The 16260-nt window shown below is 40.1% G+C and overlaps 1 protein-coding gene across 2 annotated transcripts in view; it reads right to left on the minus strand.

Moving 5' to 3' along the window:
* The window catches only part of ppp2r5d (protein phosphatase 2, regulatory subunit B', delta), a 124347-nt gene that overhangs the window by 87291 nt on the left and 20796 nt on the right, over nucleotides 1-16260 (minus strand). For both annotated transcript variants that reach the window (XM_063040525.1, XM_063040526.1), the window contains one exon: nucleotides 974-1151. In XM_063040525.1, coding sequence (XP_062896595.1) covers nucleotides 974-1151 — 178 coding nt within the window. The remainder of the gene's footprint in view (nucleotides 1-973; nucleotides 1152-16260) is intronic.

Consider the following 16260-nt stretch of genomic DNA (forward strand, 5'->3'; position numbering starts at 1 on the left):
TTTATATTCCTCGAGCACCTCGTTAACTCCAAGCTGCCTATGTTTATTGAAGATCCCTCTCTTTTTCCGAACCGAGTTTCCAATATCCCTTGAAAACCATGGCTCTCTCAAACTTTTAACCTTTCCTTTCAACCTAACAGGAACATAAAGATCCTGTACCCTCAAAATTTCACCTTTAAATGACCTCCATTTCCCTATTACATCCTTCCCATAAAACAAATTGTCCCAATCCACTCCTTCTAAATCCTTTTGCATCTCCTCAGAGTTAGCCTTTCCCCAATCAAAAAATCTCAACCACTCAGCCAGATTTTCAATCTCCCACCTATAAACTGATTTGTCACCACCTTTGATCCGGCCAATGACTGTGCTGTCATCAGCAAACTTAAATATGGCATTGGAGCTGTACTTAGCTACACAGTCAGAAGTTTAAAGCAATCAGAGCAGGGTGCTAAGCACACCGCCTTGTGGTGCAACTGTGCGATGGAGATGTTGTTGCAGAGGGTACAACTGGACAAGGAGTTGGGCATTGATGTACTTTGATATATTTACAATTCAGACTGTTTGTGGAGATTAAGCATTGGCTGGAAATACCAAGAACCAGATGATTCATTCTATACTGGATCATTGGGCCAGATAATATCACTGGGAAAAAGACTTCATAGCAGTGACAGTTGATGAGGACAGCATAGCAAAATAGAAGGCCTGATCCCACAATCTTGCCCCTCCCTGTCTTTCAATATGATCACAGGTGATCTGCCCCAGACCACATCTCCTCTGGAACCCCAAATTGCCTGATCTTCCAAAAATTTATCTGCTTCCTCTTTTAAAAAAACTTCCAATGATCTGGCCTCCACAACTCAGTGGATTAGAGGAATCCAGAGACAATTGCTCGATGTTGTTATAAGCCAAATCTACAGCCAGATTCATTCAGGAAGAAAACATCTTAGCAATGTCTTCAAGGGGCATGTCTTACCTTTAAGTGCTGGCAGTTTCTGTAGCTCTCTATTCTTAGCCAGGTTGAAGCGGGATGAACTCTGACGTCTCTCTTTCTTTACAATCTGTGGTCCTCCAGAATACTTGATCTTGTTGAGCTGAGTTTGAGGAGGAGCACTGTTACTGGGCCGCTTGTTTGGAGCTGGCTGCTGTTGGACCTATACCAAAATCCAGAAATTTTCATGTTTAGTCCCCAGTGAGAAGTTTTTGGAATATATAAGTTCCCGCTCACCTCAACCAGGAAGGTTCCAATTACTGCGTGGGTTTCCACAAAAGGTCAATTGGAAATCTGGAATCCATGGCCCAAAGGGCGGAGCCCAGTGTTTACGGTCCACTGGGAAAGTCGAGTACCCAATGTCTGTAAATCCATGAGTCCAGTCAAAGCTGGAGGCTACCTGCCCTGAAGTTAGTGGACTGTGTACACGTGTGTGGGAGGGAGGGAGGGAGAGAGGGCAGGAAGAACGGGCCTTGTTTTTCCTGTCGTTTTGTTACTTATTGTATTCTGTTCTGCTGAGCATTGCAGGCATGCTATGTTGGTGGTGAAATGCGTGGCGACACTTGTGCTGGAGATACCCCCCACACAGTACCTTTAAAAAGTATTCACCCTCCTTGGAAGATTTCACATTTTATTGTTTTACAACATTGAATCACAGTAGATTTAATTTGGCTTTTTTTGAGACTGATGAACAGAAAAAGACCCTTCTTGTCAAAGTGAAAACAAGTTTCTACAAATTGGTTTAAATTTATTACAATTATTTGATCCAAAATAATTGATTGCACTAGTATTCACCCCCTTCAAGTCAGTATTTAGTAGATGCATCTTTGGCAGCAATTACAGCCTTGAGTCTGTGTGGATAGGTCTCTATCAGCTTTGCACATTTGAACACTGCAATTTTTCTCCATTCTTCTTTATAAAACTGTTTAAGCTGTCGGATTGCATGGGGATCATGAGTGAACAGCCCTTTTCAAGTCCAGCCACAAATACTCAACTGGATTGAGGTCAGAACTCTGACTTGGCCACTCCAGGACATTAAGTTTGCTATTTTTAAGCCATTCCTGTGTAGCTTTGGCCTTATGCTCGGGGTCAGCGTCTTGCGGGAAAACGAGTCTTCTCCCAAGCTGCGGTTCTTGCAGACTGCAGTCTCCCACACACCTTCTGGCAAACTCTAGCTGAGATTTCCTGAGTTTTTCCCCCCAACAGTGGCTTTCTCTTTGACACTCTCCTATAAAGCTGTGACTGGTGAAACACCCAGGCAACAGCTGTTGTGTACGCAGATTCTCCCTTCTCAGCCACTCAAGCTTGAGGATGGCCTGCTCTTGGCAGATTTACAGCTGTACTATATTCTTTCCATTTCTTGAAAATTGACTGAACTGTACTCTAAGGGATATTCAGTGACTTGGAAATGTTCCTGTATCCATCTCCTGACCTGTGCTTTTCGATAACCTTTTCGTGGAGTTGCTTGGAATGTCCCTTTTGTCTTCATGGTGTAGTTTGTGCCAGGATACTGACTCACCAACAGTTGGACCTTCCAGATACAGGTGTACTTTTACCACAATCAATTGAAACACCTTGACTGCACATGAGTGATCCCCATTTAGCTAATTATGTGAATTTAAAACCAGTTGGCTGCACCAGTGATGATTTGGCATGTTGTATTAAAAAGGGAGTGAACACTTGTGCAATCAATTATTTTGTTTTGTATTTGTAATAAATTTAGACCACTTTGCAGAAATCGGTTTTCACTTTGACACAAGTCTTTTTCTGTTGATCAGTGTAAAAAAAAAGCAAAATTAAATCCAGGGTGATTCAATGCTGTGAAACAATAAAACATGAAAACTTCCTTGGGGGGGGGGTGGGGGCAGGGTGAATACTTTTTATAGGCACTGTACTTAGGTTGTATTAGTTAACACAAATGACACATTTCACTGTATGCTATGGTATACATGTTAAATAAATGAATCTGAGTCCAACAGGTTAAGAGATTGCAGACACAAGTCACTGCAGATGCAGGATTCTGCAGTGAAAAAAACCACAAACTGCTGGAGGAATTCAACATGTCAAGCAGTAGCTGTGAAGGGAAAGGGATGGTCAACAGTTTAGATCAAGATTCTGCATCAGGATTGAAAGTGCAGAAGGAAGAAAGGCAATATAAACAAGTGGGGGAGGTGAGACAGAATGGTAGGACAAGTGGAATCAGGAGAGGGAGGGGAAGTTTAGAGACAGACGACTGGTAGACGACAAGTGGAAGGAGATAAGGGAAAAGAAACTGTGCTAATTGAGCTAGGTGGTGGGGGGGTACAGAGTTTCTGTAAAGTGATAAGTGGAACCAAGTGGGGACTGCAAGGAGAAAAAGAAAGCCAAGAAAGAAGAAAATGCAGATGGATAATGGACAGATGGAACCACTGGAGGGCAATAATCACATTTATGGGGGGGAGGGGATAGAGAAGGTGAAGAAAGGAAAAGAGAACATACATTATGTTCATGGTGGATTGGGAAAGGAAGATGGAGTATCCATGTGACCCAAAATTGGAAAAGAATGTTCATACCATTGGATTTGTGTGGAAATGGGAAAGAGTTAATTGGTTTGCAACCAGAGCTCTAGATGGCTATTGTGGATGGAGCTCAAATGCTCCACAAAATGGTTCCTCATTCTATGCTTGGACACAACTATATAGAGATGGCCACATCAAGAGCACCAAACACAATACTCGAGTTCAGAGAGGTGCATATAAATCTTTGCCTGACCTGGAAAAAGGCATAATTGGTGGTGGGATCCTACTGCAGCAAGTGGAAATGGCAAAGTAAGACATGTGCTGGATGTTGAGGCCAGTGAGGACCAGAACTCAATATAACATACAAAATGCTGGAGGAACTCAGCAGGCTAGGCAGCACTTATCCTTTTTGCTTATTTACCAGCTTTGGCATTCCTTCCCTCACTACCAGTTTTGTTTCTCTTAGGAGCATTTGGTTGACAAAGGCTAGCAGTCTGAAGGATCACAGTCCCAACTTTCTCTTCCAACTGACAAAGCCCAGAACAAGAAGAATGAAAGTTGCTAAGCCCTACTATTGTGGACAAACAAACCAGTGAACTGTGCACAAGGCTGCATCTTCCTGCAGTATGTTTCATCTCCCCTGAACTTGAATGTAGAAATGCAGATTCTAGAAGATCGGCCATTTTCTAATTCTGAATATACTTTGGCTGTGTGATCATGATAAGCCTCAAAAACAAGCTGTTTTTAAAAGAGTACATTATGCAAAACAGGTCAAGGTGGGTCAACAACCAACACATACAGGGCTAAATGACAAAAGTAGGAACTAATAGGTCACAGATGAGGTTTGAATCATTGGCACAGAGAATACTTAAATGGAAGTTTTAAAAAGCATTAAAGTTTTAGTAAATAGGGAAGACAAATTTGCTTAAATCGAGGGTAGGACAAGTAGAGTAGATAGAGGGGAACCTGTGGATGCATGTTTAGATGTCCAAAGGATATTTGACAAGGTGCCACTTAAAAAGGTAAGATAAGTCTTCACAGCACAAGTCAAAAGATTTATTTATTTTTATTTATTTAGACAGCGCAGAACAGGCTCTTTCAGCCCTCTGAACCATGCCACCCAGCAACCCACCAATTTAACCCTAGCCTAATCACAGGACAATTTACAATGACTAATTAACCTACTAAATGGTACATCGTTAGACTGTAGGAGGAAACCCAAGCACAAGAACATACAAACTTTCTCGCAGAGGACACTGGAACTGAAATCTGAACTCTGATGCCCTGAGCTGTAATAGCGTCATGCTGTTACCTATCAGGGCACTCATTGCATTGGACGTATATTAGTATGGATTAAAAAGTAGATAGTACATAGAACAGGTGCAATCAATGGAAGGTTGCAACGAGTGAAATAAACCAGGGATCAGTTCTTGGCCCTCAATTAATTTACAACTTATATTAATGATCTGGAGGGGGCAATGTACAATATCCAAGTTTGCTTTTGACATACACTGGAGGCAGTCCAAAGGAGATTCGCAGGCTATTTTGTGGGCTGACTGATTGCCCTATCAAGAGAGACGAGACAAGTTAGATCTTTATTCTTTGAGTTTAGAAAGAGGAATGACCATATGAAGACAGGACAACAGAGTATGACGTTGGGAACGTTTTCACTAGCAGCATAATCTCTAACCGGGGGCATAATTACAAGTTCAGGGGAGATCATTTAAAACCCAAGTATGTAGACATTTCTTTTTACGAAGAAGTCGTCCTTAACTCCGAGTGGAGTCATTGGGATGCTGTCATGACAGCGTTTTTTTTAAGCGGGCTTTATTTTTATGAGGCTGATTTGCTAGCTCAATGCTCAACCCAGCACAGATGGAAAGCATGCAAGGGAGCATTTCTTCTGAAAGAGGGTGGTGAATTTCTGTACTTTTCTGTTGCAGAGCTGTAGAGACCATCTCAGTGCTGCTGGTTGACTACTTCACAGTGACTTTGTTTTGCGAATGACACGTTGCACAGTGGCGTCCTTGCAGATAGCTTTTTTAAAAATATACAGCAACAATAAAAGGAAGACTAGAGAACAACACCTGTGTAGACCTGGCATTGTGCATCCAATCTGACCAAATTATAGATGTACTTGATGTTGGCTTTTTCAGGTGCCTTTTAATTTTATTTTTGGTTGATCGTGCCTTGGATTTTCTTGAAATTAATCATAGGATCATACAGCACAGAAACAGGCCACTTGAGCTCACCTTGCCCAATGCAATTGTGATGCACACCTCTGCTGATCCCATTTGCCCACAATGAAGACCTGTCCTTTTATGCCTCTCCTACCCATGTAATGGCCAAAGTGCCTTTTAAATATTGGAACTATCTGCGGTAATATAGAAAACAAAGGTGTCCCAAGAGTGGAGGTATTCAGTAAATGTTGCATGTATTCTCAGAAAGAGCAACAAACATCAATACATCCTCAAACAGTAATTACTTTGCTTCAATGGGATTTACCGTTGGCCTCGAATTGAAGCCATCAAATCTTGTTGTGAGTGATTGTGCAGTGAAGAGCACATAAATAACATTAGGACAAGTGCGGAGCCTCATTTAACCCTAGAGGATGCAATAGCAGGCAATGAATTGACTTGACTTGTTCACCAAGTTGACTGGCTCAACCAAATTAATAAAGGCAACATACAAAGGTGCATTTGTTAATTGGCAGCATCTTCCTGTAAATGGGTAGGGCAAGTATTTTGTTAGCAGTGCCAAATGAATAAAAATCCACGGGAGATGCAAGGAGCATAATATCTGTAACAATTTGGTATCTTTACAATAAATAAGAAATGAGGAGCAAATTTCCACATTCACATGCATTTCCTCTACATTGATCATTACCATTTTGCTATTTTCAGGCTTCACTCAATCTTCTCTCCAGCAGGAAGCTGGGAATTTGTCAGCTCTAGCTGCCTTTCCATTTGACACTGAAATGGGCCCTTCAGCTGACAGGGTCCATGCCAGCCTTTTCGCTCATCTACACTAACCACATTTGTCTGCCTATTTAAATTGCTATCTAAATGTCTCTTAAATATAGTGATTATATCTGATTCCACCACCTCAGACAGCACATAGCTATTATCAACCACACTAAAAAGACTTTTCCCTCAAATCCCCTTTTTAAACTCCCACTTTCCACCTCAAATCCATTTTGATAGCTCTACCATAGGAAATTGAACTTCAGTTGCAAGAAGGTTTGTGACCGCTTTGCAATTACCTGGTTTTCTGTATTAGTCACTCATAAAATGTGGTCTGAACTTCATCGAAGTCACTATAATAGACAAACACAATCTGCTTAAATAACACACAAACAATTGTACTTCTTCGCGTTAATACTGAGTACACCATTTAAACAATCACAGTCTAGGTTCAAAAAGTATGTGGGGTAATGCTTTCTACAAAAGGAGTAGGCGTCCTGCAAAGATCACACCAAGAACACACAACATGCAATGCTGAAAGAGTTGAAAAAGAACCCAAGGGCATCAGCAAAAGACCTGCAGAAATCTCCAGAACTTGCTAAAGTCTCTGTTCATGTGCCCACTATAAGAAAAAAAATTGAACAAGAATGGTGTTCATGGAAGGACGCCACAGAGGAAACCACTGCTCTCCCAAAAAAAAACATTGCTGCACATCTCAAGTTTGTAAAAGACCACCTGGATGTTCTACCATGCTTCTGTCACATTGTTCTGTGGACAAATTGAACTTTTTCGCAGAAATGCACAATGCTATATTTGGAAGAAAAAGAGCACACCAACAGCAAAACCTCATCTCAACTCTGGAGCATGGTGGAAGGATCATCGTCGTTTGAGGTTGCCTTGCCACTTCAGGGCCTGAACAATTTGTAATCTTGAGGGAACACTGAACTCAAAATTGTATCACGACATTTTGCAGGAGAATTTCAAGGTCGCAGTCTGTCACCTGAAGCTTAATGGAAGTTCGATGATGCAACAAGACAGTAATACGAAACACAAGGGTAAATCAACAGCAAACAACAGGAATTCTGCAGATGCTGGAAATTCAAGCAACACACATCAAAGTTGCTGGTGAACGCAGCAGGCCAAGCAGCATCTATAGGAAGAGGCGCAGTCGACGTTTCAGGCCGAGTCCTGACGAAGGGTCTCGGCCTGAAACGTCGACTGCGCCTCTTCCTATAGATGCTGCTTGGCCTGCTGCGTTCACCAGCAACTTTGATGTGTGTTGGTAAATCAACAGAATGGTTTAAAAAGAAGAAAATTTGTGTTTTGGAATGGACAAGTCAGAGTCCAAAGCTTAACCCAATTGAAATGGAGTGGAATGTCTTGAAGGGGGTTGCTCATGCAAGGTATCCCAGTAACACTGATGAACTGGAACAATTTTGTATGGAAGAATGGTCGAAAATTCTTCCTTGCCATTGTGCAAGTCTGATCAGCAACTGTAGGAAATGCTTGGGAGGTTATTGCTGCTAAACCAGTTATTAAATACAAGGGTTAACATACCTTTTGTAGCCTGCACTGTGAATGATTAAACAATATATTCAATAAAGACATGCAAGGTATAATTGTTTGTATGTTATTAGTTTAGGCAGATTGTGTTTGTCTATTATTGTGACTCAGATTAAGATCACATTTTATGGGTGATTAATGCAGAAAATCAGGCAATTGGAAAGGATTCACAAACTGTTTCCTGTAACTCTATCTACCCATCTATGCCTCTCAGTATTAAAGGCATTCTTCATCCCTGTCTACATAGGCTGTGAAATGGAGTATAAGTTGAGATGTCATAGAATCAGAGCACAACAGCAGAGAAATAGGCCCTTCAGCCCCCCCCCACCCCCCTATTCCATACCAATCTGTTATTCTGTTCAGTTTCATGGACCTGCACTGGGACCATCACCCTCCATATCTCTTCTGTCCATATACTTACCCAAAATTCCGAATGTTGAAACTAAACCCACATTTACCACTTCCTCTGCAGCTCATTCCACACTAGCACCACCCTCTGAATGAAGCTCTCCCTCTAATTTTTAAAAAAATATTTCACCTTTCACTCTTAACATATGACCTCTAGTTTTAGGTTCACCTAATTTCAGTGGAAAAGAGCCTTTCACTAACCTTACCTATATCCTCAGTTATTGTACACTTCTATCAACTCTCCCCCTCATTGTTGCCGTTGGGAGGTGGTACAAGAGACTGAAGACACTCACTTAGAGATTCAGGAACAGCTTCTTCGCCTCTGCCATCCGATTCCTAAATGGACATTGAATCCATGAACACTACCTTAATACCTTTTTAAAAAATCTGTTTTTGCACTACTTAAACTTAAACATTTAAAATAAATACATGCATGTATAAATGGACAAGACTGGACAACATGGAACACAATATATATATACACACACACACAATATATATATATACACACACACACATACTATATATATATATATTTTACTGTAATGAAGTTTTTTACTGCTGCAGCAAAATTAACAGATTTCACAACTTACACTGGTGATATTAAACCTGATTCTGTTCTATTCATCCTTTCCCTTTGCCGGGAAATGACTTCATACTCAGCACATACAAGGTACATCATAAGGACCTGCTTCTGTGCTGTATGTTTTTACAATTCTATGACCTCTTTCAGATCACCCATCAGCTCAGCATTACTTGCTCCAGGGAAAACAAGACCAGCTTCTCCAATCTCTCCCCATAACTACAGTCCTAAAATTCAGACCAAATCTTGGTGAATCACTCCTGTACATTGTCCAGCATAATCACATTCTTCCTATCTTGTGGCATTACAAGTGCGTTGTTAACAAACTGACATCTCAACTTCTGAAGAACACACAAAAGCATCCCCTGACCTTGTTTTCCCCAATCCAAGTCAAGAACATGTTGTTAATTAAATAGCTACCAAAACCATTTTAAGGCAGATATGTGGCACTGATACTCTAGACCACACTTCTATAGCAAGGATATGGTTTTAACTGAAGTTTATACTGCCCTATCCCCAAAGTCTCAATGGAAAAGGCAGAGGAATTTTATCAGTTACTTCTAAACCCCATATGGAAGAAAAACATTTTATAGATGCATTAAAATTCCTTGCACCATTCCTTAATACACATTCCAAACATCCAAAGACATTGCATTACTATAACCAGAAGCTAAAGGGTACAAAGGACAATACTGGGTCGCCAAATGAGATTGATTCCAGCCTTTCTGTACCTCTTTTGGATACAGATGAGGTACCAGAAGACAGGATAACTCATGGTGTAGCTATGTTTGAAGAAAGCAGACATAATTCATGTAACTACATGCATCTAAGCCTTAGATCAGTGGTGAGAAAATTATTGGAAAGGCAGGAATATGGCTCTGTGCAGAAGAAATCCTAGCTCACTAACTTGATCATGAAGAGGCAACCAAGAATGATGACAGCAAGGCAGTAGATGCTGTCTATGAGGACTTTATGAAGACATTGCTGAGCAAGGACAGACGTGGTATGCTCATCCAGAATGTTAAAGGCAAGCTGTCTAATTGAATCTAAATTTGGCTTGTTGATAGGAAATAGACAGCAGTAATGGAAGGATACTTTGCTTATTTTAAGAATGTGGTAAGTGGTGTACCACAGGAATTGGCATCCTGACCTTTACAGCTTGCTGTATACATGAACAATTTTGATGTGAAAACAGGTGCAATTAGTTTGTGAATGGCATGAAGCTGTAGTGATGGGGACAGTATGGAAGGAATTTAAGAGCAGGGAGGTTAAGCTGGAATTGTACAGGTACCTACAAGGGTGTACCTGGAGCACTGTGTGTCGTTTTGGTCTTCTTGCTTGATAAAAGATAACTGGCTTTGGAGGCAGTGCAGAGTAGGTTCACCGGGTTGATTGTGGAGATGAGGGTATTAGTCTCTGCAGAGAGATCAAATCTCCTGGGCCTATACTTGCTGGAATTCAGAAGAATTTGCAGGAATCTCATACATCTTGGATGGAGATAAGGAGGAACTGCTTTTCCTAAAAGGTGGTAAATCTGCAGCGTTCTCTGCCCAGGGAAGCAGGAGAGGATAGCTCATTAAATGTATTTCAGACATAATCTGTAATTTTGCTATGCAAAAATCTAATTATGGCGAAAAGGCGGCGGTTCGGTAGAGCTGAGACCAGCTATGATCTTATTGAATGTCAGAGTAGGCTTGACAAGCCAGATGGCTGACTCCATGCTCTTAAATACAAGAATTGTCTTGCCATTATTTCTATAAGCAACAGTTACCAGTACTTCTCTCGTTCTGGTTGCTTGTTGCAACAAGCAATTTATTGGTGTAATTTTGCTGATTAATTTGGAGTATTTTTCAACTAACTAAATGCAGAAAAAAAAATCACAATTTATTGCCAAAGGACGAGAGTTTTCTGCAATACAAGAAAGAAATTGAATCTCCTATGAAAATTGAGAATAAATCAAAAACAAAGCATGAAGAGACTGAAGATGCTGGAATTTGGAAAAAAGAAATTTGCTGGAGTAACGCAACAGGTGAGCCAGCAAATGTGGAGGGAAATGGACAAATTTTCAGATAAAGGCCCTTGACCTTAAGCATCAACTGTTTGTTGCCCTCCACAAATGCTGCTTGACCCAATGAGTTTCTCCAGCATTTTGCTTAATGTTTCATAAAGCATAATTGGAAGTTGATTTTATTTCAATTCATGGAAAAACTAGGCCTCACTACAAAACATGCAACACTAAGCAAACCATTAAAATACAATTTAGAAACAAAACATGGCAATCTGGTGGAAAAGGACCCAAGGACTTTTGATGGCATTCTGAGTGGTTACCTCAACAGCTAGTATGAAGACTCATAATTCACAGCATTAGAAGAGTCTGGAGAGGATTTCAGTGCATCAAAAAGGCAGTATCCATCAGTAAGGACTCTCATTATCTGGAATATGCCCTTTTCTTTTTCTGTGTGAAGAGTTGGTACAGGAACCTGAAGACCCATACTCCATGTTTCAGTAAGAGCTTCTCCATCACATTTCTTCACAGTTCATGAATGCTACCTTTATTATTTATAGTAATTTTATATATTTGCAATGTATTGATCCCAAAAAATTCACAAATGATAATAAATTCAATTCAGAACAAAAGCTTTTAGAGTTAACAAATGAAAACCATCCTAATAAGCTGAATATCACATTGCCAGAAATGAAAAGCTGATAATCTGGGGGAAAAAAAGAGAGACTTTTGTCAGCAAAAGCGACGCTTTCTCTTTAGTTCAGTTCCTGGTAACATTATCAGTCAAGTCAAAAAAAAATCCTCTTCTGTCAGCAAATCTGAAGTTAAAAAAAGTCATTTCAATATCCTTCATTCTTAAACCAGTTTACTTATAGTCCAGTCAGATAATGCAATGGATGAATTTAATGCTAAGAATGATACACTGATATTAGAGGTCATTTTGTTCACCAATCCAATTAAGCTGTGTGCACCATGATTCAAAAGTCCTGTTTTAAACCATTTACTAAATTATCAATTAATCCTTTGACATTTATTGTGAACTTATTCTTATTCTAGGACAAGCCACAAAAGGCCCTTGACACTCAAAGCAGGTGCTAGGAAGATCATGATCTCTTCAGTGACAACTCTCCGGCTCAATGTCACCCAAGACAAAGTAGCCCTCTTAAGCGTGGGCATTCACCAACCACAAACATTTCCTCTACCTTCAGAATGCAGTACTGTGGTGTGTACCATTCACAAAAGGCACTACTTATTTATACAACCTAAACCTTTGTCATAAAAGTCAGGCACCACGTTGATTTGAAAATAGATCATCAGTCCTTCATCAGTCCCAAGTCCAGAGCCAGGAATATTTTCTCAAGACAGCATTATGGCAACACCTTCGCTAGAGACTACACAAGTTCAACAAGGAGGATCATCATCAGCTTCTCTGGCCTTGCCAGTGACATGCAGGAAAAACAGAATTTGAAAATTTGAAGTAATCCATAAACTTTCTTTATGATATCTGATACAAAAAAACATAACATAGTACTACATAGTGGCACATGAAAGCCAGGAGGCTATCCAGGAAAAGGGTACTGCAAATAGATTTACAAACTGAGGAAATGAGTTCATGTCCTCCTGTTCAATTTCAAAGTCCATACAGAGATACTGTATAATCACTCATGGCTTACACTCATTTAGCACAATCCATAAACCTATCAGAAAAAAAACAGGAGATCCAAAGGGGAAGCTTTAAAAAAAAAAGTGGTGGGTACTTGGAACGAGCTGCCAGTTACAATGTTTAAAAGGTATTTGGATAGATATTGGGATTGGAAGGGCATACAGCGACACAGGCCTAATACAATTGCTATGTAGCTGACAACCCAAGTTCAACTCCAACCCGTGGTGCTGTTCGTGTGGAGTTTTACGGTGACAATGTAGGGTTACTCAAATGTTCATTTTCCCCTACATCTTAAAACAAGCAGTTTAATTGGCCAATGTAAATTTTCCATGGGGTGTAGGGGGAATGGTATAATCGAGGGATTAACAATTGCACTCCCATGGACTTGCCATGAGTCAGTCCTCATCAGTAAATTAAAGTTCAGTGTTATCATTTGAGAGGATCTGCTCTGCATCCTACACAAGTGCCATTACAAAAGCCTCTACTTTCATTTTCAGATTTGGCATGTCACCTAAAACTTTGACAAACTTCTACTGACATGCAGTGGAGGATATACAGACTGGTTGCATCACAGCCTGGTATGGGAACATCAATGCCCTTGAATGGAAAAACCTACAAAAGTAGTGATACAGCCAAGTCTATCACGGGAGAGCAGCATCCATCATCAATGACTCCCACCATCCAGGCCATGCTCCCTTCTTGCTGCTGCCAAAGAGTCTCACACAACCAGGTTCAGGAACAGTTATTACCCTTCAACCATTAAACTCCTTAACCACAGCGGGCAACTCCAGTCACCCCAATACTGAAATGATTCTACAATCTACGGGCTCACCTTCAAGGACTCCAGAAGTAATGTCCTCAACATTTATTAACTTACTTACTTTCTTCTTCATATTTGCACAACTTATTATCTTTTGCACATTGGCTGTCTGTCTTTGTGCAGTTTTTCATTGATTCTGTTGTGTTTCTTTGTATTTACTGTGAACGCCCATAAGAAAATGAATCACAGGGTGATTCACGGTGACATATGTACTTCAATAATAAACTTAGTTTGAACTTTGAATTGTTCTTTCACTGTCTTGTATAATTCATGTTCTGTGCACCATCTGAATTTACATGCATGGGATGCTGCTGCAAGATTTTCCTTGTATCGGTACCTAACCAACTTGTGCATATGGCAATAAACACAAATTGATGGCAACATGGGGAGAATAGATTACAGGGAGTCTTAGTGGGGAACGAGAAAGGAGATTGCTCTTTGGACTAACAGACTCAATGACTAAATAGCTTGTTTAAATTATAAATATGTTACTTCAATAAACTGACTTTAAAACTCTCACAAGTATATTTTTTAACCCGTGTAACCAATTCAAAGTATATTTATCATTAAAGTATATACAAGTCAACATATACTACACTGAGATTCGTTTTCTTGTAGGCATTCATAGTAGAATAAATACAATAGAATCAATGAAAAACTACACAAGGATGGACAAAAGCCAATATGCAAAAAGACAACAATCTATGCAAATACAAAATAATAATAAATAAATAATACCCAGAACACAAGTTGTGGAGTCCTTGAAGGCGAGTCCATAGGTTGTGGAATTGGCTTGGAGTTGAGGTGAGAAGTTGTCCACACTGATTGAGGTGCCCAATGGTTGAAAGGCAGTAAGTGTTTCAGAGCCTGGTGGCATGGGACATACAGCTCCTACACCTCCTTCTTGATGGCAGTAGCGAGAAGAGAGCATGGCCTGGATGGTGGGGTTCCTCAGTGATGCTGCTTTCTTGTGGCAGCGCACCTTGTAGACATGTGCAATGGTAGGGAGGGCTTTTCACGTCACTCACTGGGCTGTATCCACTACTTTTTGTAGGCTTTTCCATTCTTGAGCATTGGTGTTTCTGTGATGCAACCGGTTGGAATACCTGCCACTGTGCTTCTATAGAAGCTTGTCAAAGTTTTAGATGACATACTGAATCTGCAGAAACTTCTAAGAAAGTAGAGGCACAATCATGCCTTCTTCATAATGGCACTTACGTGCTGGCCCCAAGACAGATCTTCTGATGTGATAATGCCAAGGAATTTAAAGATACAGCTTTCTCCACTTCTGATCTCCTCATCAGGACTGGCTCACGGACCTCCATTTTTTGCCTCCTGCAGTCAATCATCAACTCTGGGTTTGCTGAAATTGAAAATCTGGTTGAATGATATAATAATCTCCCTCCCTTGTGATTCATTACAATCTTTGATTCAGTCATCGACAGTGGTTTCATTAGAAAAACTTGAACATAGCACTGGAGCTCTACTTAGCCTCACAGGTCATTAGTATAAAGCAAACAGAGCAGGGGGCTAAGCACAGAGCCTTGTGGCATGCCAGTGCGAATGCTGATTGTACAGCAAATCTTGCCGACCTGTACCAACTGGGGTCAGCAAGTGAGGAAACAGAAGATCCAGTTGCACAAGGAATTATCAAGGACTAGGTCTTGGAGCTTATTGAATAGTTTCATTGGGACGATAGTATTGAATGCTGAGCTGTAGTCAATGAAGAACATCCTGATGTATGTATCTTCACTGTACAGATGTTCCAGAGCCATGTAAAGAGCCAATGAAATAGTGTCTGCTGTTTACTTATTGTGATAATATGTACAATTATAAACATTCAAGAGACAATGAGATAACTAGAAAAGAACAAACTGGTTCTGGCAATATATTCCTACTTTTAACTGAGCCCATCAATAAACAAAGAATGAAAATAAGATCATATGAAATCAAATCAGGATTCACTGACTTCCCTTGGTGCAGTTTGCAGGATGTTTTCTATCCCAATGAAGAAAACACTACACAATGATTGCATTATCCATCCCTTTGCAAGCAATAACCTTGTTCCATCTTTCAAATGACATTCATGTGGAAATGACAACACTTCAGCAGTTCAATAAAAAGAAAAATCATCACAAGTGTTTTGGCTGAAAGATGAATTACAGCATCCAAATCTGTCGAACTGCAATAAAAACTCTCACAATAAGGTTGAGCTTATTTGCATGAAATCTGTGCTGGCTGTGCTAAAGACCAAATACTATTCAAGATCAGAAGCAGAGGACAATCTCGGGGTCAGTTTCAAAAATTTCTTTACAAACTGTGTCTGTCTGCAAAAGAACAAGCAAAATCTTCACATTAGCAATGTGAAACTAAGACATGTAGGCAATTTTAATAAGGTACAAGAGCAGGTCATCAAGACTTTATTTAAAATACATGTCTTTTATACCAGGATGGATGGAACACAGCGAAAATAATGAAGCTCAGCTCAAGAGTGGAAGATGATGGAATGTATCCCATCATTTATAAAGGAAGCCTGGCTACGGAGTGTTGTGAATATAAAAGATCTCCAGCATGCTGGATCAGGATATTCTTGCAAATAGTACAAGGGAAAATTTTAATTATGCAAACACTATGGATCTGGACTGCAATATTTTTCTGCATATGAGCACTTAAAAGTCCTATTAACTGCACTTAAAAGCCCTCTTCCTGCTCTCTATAGCCCATGATAACCAATGCTTCCCAAAAAGATAATCTACTTTTGAATAAATG

This window comes from Mobula hypostoma, chromosome 2 (genome assembly GCF_963921235.1).
Source record: "Mobula hypostoma chromosome 2, sMobHyp1.1, whole genome shotgun sequence".
NCBI lineage: Eukaryota > Metazoa > Chordata > Chondrichthyes > Myliobatiformes > Myliobatidae > Mobula > Mobula hypostoma.